General features: G+C 48.5%; 1 protein-coding gene across 1 annotated transcript in view; it reads left to right on the plus strand.

Annotated features, from left to right (window-relative positions):
* The window catches only part of CACNA1B (calcium voltage-gated channel subunit alpha1 B), a 247,343-nt gene that overhangs the window by 190,497 nt on the left and 49,993 nt on the right, over positions 1 to 6,853 (plus strand). Inside the window, exon 32 of the mRNA XM_027849985.1 lies at positions 3,926 to 4,042. Within this exon, the coding sequence (XP_027705786.1) occupies positions 3,926 to 4,042 (117 nt within the window). The remainder of the gene's footprint in view (positions 1 to 3,925; positions 4,043 to 6,853) is intronic.

The raw sequence follows: 6,853 nt of genomic DNA on the forward strand, positions 1-6,853 counted from the left end.
AGCATTTCAATGGAAGAGTTTTTGTCTCCAAATCCCCACCTATACCTTAGTACTGGAAGAGGCCCATTCCAAATACTATTCTGGAAATCAATCAACAACAAGCATTTATTAATCAATCAACAAGCATCTGTTAAGCAGAACCGCAATTGGCTGTGTGCCAGGCAACTGAGCTAAGTGCTGAGTAAAATGGCCTTTTGTCCTCAGGGAGCTTACATTCCAATGGAGGAGATGATATTTCTACATAGAAGAATATGCAAGATATACACATATCAGTTGCGAGGTAGCTTTGGGTGACTGTGGAAAGTTTTTTGTTTGACCAGCAACCAACAGAAATGGATAACCCCAGGAGCAATCTGTGTGCCAGGCCACTGCTCTGGAGCTGGAAGCCAGGTCCCTAATTTTCTCTTCTCCTCAGCATCTTCCCTGAAGATTCTGCAAAGTATGAGTGCCCTGACAGAAGGAGAGCCCACCTGTTCTAGCCCTGCTGGGCCACAACTACTGCTTCTTTTCCCAGGATTGAAGCCCATAGATTCCAGGAGGCAGGCAGCCTGCAGCCAAGCAGTTTATAGTTGTCCCATCCTGAAACCCAAGGCCCCTTATCCCCCTGGGTTTGTACCATAATGCATTGGGCATGGAGCCTGCCTCACTCTGAGGGAAGCTTTGATGCTGCTTCAGGTGGAAAACCATCCTCATCGCAAAGCCAAAGAAAGGAAGTCCCATAAGGGGCTTGTAACCAGTGCATGGAGATACTCTTGTGCAACAGAAAACAATCAGGCAGATGGAGAACATTCATCTCAGTGACACAGTGGGCAGCCAGGGGACCTGTGGAATACTGCCCTGGTGTTTCCCTGCCATCTGGCATGCATGCAGTTTGGAAAACTGCTAGAGCAGCTATGGATTGGAGGGAGATGCCCCAGTGCCTAGCAGTGGGTGCCTAGGCAGTGCTTCTCCCCCAGACCCAGGCTTCAGGGGCAACTCCCTCCATAACTCCATACCTTCTCTCCAGTCAGACTCTCCTGGGCTGCCTCAGGGGGCCCTGTTCTTCTAAGTCCCCTCAGGAGTCTGAGGTGTGAGGTCTTGGCCTAAGGGGAAGAGGTGCAAAAACTAGGCTAAGTGACAGAAGTTTGTGGAGGTTGAGTTCAGGGAGAATCTTAGGAATTAGGGCAAGCTTTCACTCTCTCGACTGTATCTTCTCCCTAACCCCTTCCCTTTCCTCCTCCCACAGAGGTGGGCTTATCTTTGAGGAATGGCTAATTTGGGGCATGGTTGGTTCTGCCTTGTGGCTGCTCTCAGATGCCAAATTTGATGGAAGGATGATGAGATACTAGACGGGTCCCAGTTGGTTGGGGCAGGCATGTTGGTATGAAACCCTGAAAGAGGGAATCCACTGCAGCCTCTTCCCAGACCTGGAGCCCTGTCCGTCCTTTAGGACCCTTTCCTAGCAGTATTGGGGAGGGTGTGAACTTCCAGGAAAGACCTAGGGAGACCCTAGGTGGTTCTAGGATGGCCTCTGCTGCAAGCCTGGAACCATTCTGTAACCCAGGGCTAGTGGATGAGTGCAGAGGGAGGAAGTCTATTTGTCCAGCCAGCTTTTTACAAAGTAATGTAGTCTGGTCTCTGACAAGGAATGAGGAGAATACCAAAAAGCCTATCCTTCCTCTTCTCTCTGGCCCTTGGACCCCTATAAATAGACTATATCCTCAGCCTGAGGTTATGAACACCTTTTGGCCCATTCCCTTCTATCAAGATAGAGCTGCAGAAAGAACATGGGATTTGTAGTCTGAGGACCTGGGTTCAAATCCCAGCTGGGCCTCATACTACCTGTGTGACCTTGGACAAATTATGTCACCTAATGGGATCTCAGTTTCTTCATCTGTGAAATGTGGGGGACAGACTAATTAGCCTTCCAGAACTAAACATGTGATCTTATGATTCACCCTCCCCGGAGGCTCCTGTCCCCCACCCTCAGGCCCGAGTTTGTCCTCTTTTGTGCTAACAATGCCCAACAATAGAGATGATAATAATAACCCAGGTTTATCTGGTGCTTTAAAGTGCTTTACATACATTTTCTCATTTGAGCCTCTCCACAATGCTGTGAGGAGATAATCTATGTTGGTTATTCCTCTTCTCACATTGCAGATAAAGACAGGAGACTCAGAGAGATAAATGGACTTGCCCCGGGGTCACCCTCCTAGTCCTGAGCTTTAAATTCTTCTCTCCCTCTCTTGGGTACCCAGAGAGCCTGTAGTCAGTGAGGCTGAAAACACCACTTTACCGGTAGCCTTGAGGGGAAATGAGAAAGATACCCATATCCTGGAGTTTAGTGATTCTTCAAAGTAGGGGGATTAGCAACAGCAGAGAAAGGAATAGCCAGGTGAACCTGGGGCTCAGAGACACTGCAGCCTTGGAGGTGTGGTCCTCAGGGCAGGCTCTCCAGGGACTTTCTCTGGGGCCCGCCCCGGGGTCCCAACTAGCTCCGTGAGGAGGGAGGGCTGCAGCAGCAGCCTGGGTTCTGCCTGCAGGGAGAGCCCAGGAGAGTTGACACTCCCCCGGCATCTGCTTCCCACTGCACTGCCTGCTTCTGTGGCCGCCAGGGAGCTCGGCCCCTCCGTCGCCGCCGTTTCATTCAACACCCTTGTGTTTGTCTTTTTCTCTTTATTTGATGACTGAGTCTGACATACAGTAGCTGTGTAAGTCTAAGCTGCTTTTGCATATATATTTTTTTAAATCAAAGCACCACACTCAGACTGTATGTGCATGGACCTGATCAGGCAGGGACGGCACTAGCCTGACACAATCCCCTCTGGTTTCCCCTCACTGATGTTTAAAGGGGCCATCCCAGGAACTTGGCACAGACTAATACGTTCCAGTTTGGGGGAAGTTTGGGTGAAACTCACCCAAGGGGATACCCTATGGTCAAAGGAGGCTTGAGGAAAGAGCTGGGAAGGTGCTTGGACCTGACGACCCTTCTATGGGAAGCCCTGGCTGGACAGGGCTTTCCTGTTGTCCCTCTGTACCTGCTGCTGTGATTCACTGATCACTGGGGGCTCCAGTTCCTGGGGTGAGGGACGGGTGCCTCTTCCACTCAAGCCACCTATAGAGCAGAGAAACATGTTCATGTCTGTTTCTGTTTTGGAAAGGTGAGCTACATGTATTCTGCCCTCTCTGAAAAGCCACCAAACTCCCAGGTCAACAGCCTTTGCCGTGCCTCAAGGGGGATAACTCTGAACTCTTAAGAAGGCGATGGGCACCTTGAGTGGTCCCGGCTGAGGAACATGCCCGGTGTCCACTGGGTAAAATGCCCTGCTTCTCAATCGGAGGTTCCCTGCTCAGCCCCCTCGGGTAAGGGAGGGACAAGTGCTCCTCCGGGGCACCCTCTGTCGAGGCTGGCCAGTTGCACATCGGGGATTGGCCCCTCCTGTGGAGCTCTGCTTTGGCAAGTGGGCAGCCCTGCCAGGCAGCTGGGAGCCTTCTTGGCTAAGCACTGCAGGAGACCCCAATCTCGATCATTGATGCAAGGCTGCAGGAGACCCCCTCCCTCTAGGGCCCCACCCTGCCCTCCAAGGCCAGTCAATGAGCTGGCTTTAGAAAAGGCCTGCCCAGGCCCAGGATGGTGTGTCAGGGCTCTGATCATTCTCTCCTGCCCTGGTGAAGGGAGGGCCCTGGAGTGGAATGGGGTTTTCTCTGATTTGCTGCATGTGAGATGATTTGCAATGACGAGTTTTTCTTTTGGAAGGTTTTCTGGTGGCCGATTGCTGCTTAGATCGTGAAGCGGTAATTTTTTATTTTATTTTTTAACCTCTTTTTTTTAACCCTTTTTCTTTGGGGTGGCAGGGGGCATGGGTGGGGGTATTTGGGGCGTAGCTGGGCTGTACTCATGGGGATAAGTTTCCGAAGGTCAGAGAAAGCTCTTTCCTCTTTGCAGAACAACTTCATCAACCTCAGCTTCTTGCGGCTTTTCCGGGCAGCCCGGCTCATCAAGCTGCTTCGCCAGGGCTACACTATCCGAATTCTGCTGTGGACCTTCGTTCAGTCCTTCAAGGTGAGTGAGGGGCAGTTGCCAGGCCAAGCAATGAAGAGGCAGTGTGATGGAGTGGATAGAGAGCTGGCTTTGGAGTCAGGAAGACTGGCATTCAAAACCCACCTCTGCCACTCAAACTAGCTGTGTGACCTTGGGTAAGTCCTTTAACCTCTCTGTGCCTCACTTTCATCATCTGTAAAATGGAGATAATTCTACCTCATCAGAATGTTTGTGAAGCTTAAATATGATAATGTATGCCTAGAGCTTTGAATCCTTTAAAGTGTTATACAAATGTAGGCTATTATTAGAGAGGTAGAAGAAAGCAGGGATTATTCCCCTTAAGCTAGTTGTGGGTCTAGCTTGCTCTGGGACCAAGCAGAACTAGACGACAATGGGGCATTCCCCATCCAGGGCCACGCAGGGAGCAAGCAGCAGCTGCGTGTTCTGCCTGGTATCTGCCCTGCCCAAGTAAGCATTACCCCTGCCCACCCACTGGGACTATGTTGTGATGTTTCTGGCCTGTGGCTGAAGTGAAGCCCTTCATCTTCTCTCTCTCTCCCTCTCTCTCTCTCTCTCTCTCTCTCTCTCTCTCTCTCTTTCTCTCCCTCTCTCCCTCTCCCTCCCTCTCCTCCCATTCCCTTTCCTCTCTCTGCCTTTCTTCCTCCTCCTCTTCTCTTCTCTTCTCTTCTCTTCTCTTCTCTTCTCTTCTCTTCTCTTCTCTTCTCTTCTCTTCTCTTTTCTCTCCCTCCCTCCTTCTCTTTCCCTTTCCTTCCTTCTCCTCTCCCCCTCCCCTCCTCACCCACGAGAACGTGAGAAGCATTTCCTGGGACAGACACAGGATCTGTCACACCACTTCTGTAGCCTCTGATTGAGGTACCAAGGGGACTGCGCTGAAGCATTATAAGGGTCTGACTGGGTATCAAGAAATCTGGATTCTAATCAGGAGTGTGCTAGCAAATGGGTAACAACTAGCTTCCCCCCCCAAAAAAAACCCCACCCAATGTGCACAGGGCATACTTTGAAGTTTAATCTGTGTTATTAACATTTTCTCCATCACTTTCTTAAGTCTAGAGAATCAACAAAACAAAATCAAGCCCTGATTTGTAGAATCGGCTGCTTTCTGTAGTATAAATGTTCTGAAATGAACTGAAAATTTAACAATTGGCTGGAAGGCTGTTTTGAGCTGACTCCAGCACACCCTTGCCTCCATTCCTAGCTTTGTCCCTGATTCACTGTGTGACCTTGGGCAAATCGCTTAACTTGACTCAGTCTCAGCTTCCTGATCACTCAAATGAGAGAGACTCAGGCAGCAGAGTCCAGAAGACCTGAGTTCAAGTCTTGGTTCCCTTACTGACCAAGTCACTTCATGTATCATAGGATCTTTTAAGAGCTAGAGGAGCCTAAGAGCTTTTTAGGGTTTATCTAGTTCATTTTACAAAGGAGGAAGCAGGCCCAGTGACTTGCCCAAGGTCACACAGGGAGAAATTAGCACAGTTGGAATTTGAATACAGGTCCTCTGACTTAAAAGTTAAGTGGTCTATCCACTATACCACACTGACTCCATGTTCAAATCTGAGGAATGACATTATCTACCTTAGGGTTATTGTGAAGAAAGTGCTTTATAAATGGTAAAATATATAGAAATGTAATTTGATTATTATATTATTACTATAATTTCATATGATATAATATTATATATTGTATTATCATATCTTGTTATCACATATCGAAGCATGCCTTGTAAGCATCAAATGAAATAACAATACATGGGGGGTGGAATGAGAAGTCAAAGGCTGGGTTATATTCACAGGATGGATTAGTGACATTATTGTCATTGTCACTGATGGCTGCTCTCTTGCCCTGCAAATTGTGAAGTGTAATACAGACGTGGGTTCCTTTCTCTCTCCTCTGCTCTGCTTTTCTTAACGATGACTTTTCTCTTTGGGCTTGGTTTTCCTCCTCACTCACCTCTTGCTTCTACCCAGGAGCCCAAATTCTTCATGGCAACAAGAAACACATACTGATTTCAGAGCCTGGTCAGCAAAATGTCAGCTCAGGGATGGTGCCCTGGCTTCCTGCTGGGACTTGATCCTGAGAGTCATAGGCAAACATGGGCATGCTGAGATGTTACACACTCATGACCGATGCAGTATCGTCTCATGTAAACATTTGTCAGGCACCTGCTAAGGGCAAATGCTGGGCTGGGGTGGGGATGATGCAAAGGTGAGAAACAGGGCCAGAAAGACCCCTCTCACCACTTTCCCACCCCTCCTTCTATTTAGCTACTTTAAAATATTTTATTTTCTTTAGGTATCCTCAGTTTGTGATTTTTTTCCCCTGCTGCTGCCCCCTCTATTTTTTGGCCTCTCATTCTCCATGTTGCCTTATAGAGCTGTCCACCTCTTCCCGAGGTATTGCAGTTTCCCCTGGGCAAGCCACTGGGTCTCTGTGACTGTAACCCTGGTAATAGTTGACCTTCAGGTGTCCCAGCCCCCAAATTTGGTGGGCCACTATAGATATCTCTTCCTTCTGCCTAGCCTTCCCCAAAGTACCTCCCCTGTCCTTACTAAGCCTCTTTGTCAACTGCCCTCATAATCCAGAGATAGTGTATATAAAGTGTTCTCTATGCCTTAAAACACTACATAAATATAGATAGTTATTGTCATTATTATTGTTATTATTGTTGGCTTGGTTATGCAAAACCACATTTCTCTGATCAGATACCTTCCAGGGTAACCTCAGAAACAGGACTGTATCCTGTTGGCCATCGGACCAGAGCTAGAGTTCTCTCTCTCTCTCTCTCTCTCTCTCTCTCTCTCTCTCTCTCTCTCT

This window comes from Vombatus ursinus, unplaced genomic scaffold (assembly GCF_900497805.2).
Source record: "Vombatus ursinus unplaced genomic scaffold, bare-nosed wombat genome assembly UNPS02000580.1, whole genome shotgun sequence".
Taxonomy (NCBI): domain Eukaryota; kingdom Metazoa; phylum Chordata; class Mammalia; order Diprotodontia; family Vombatidae; genus Vombatus; species Vombatus ursinus.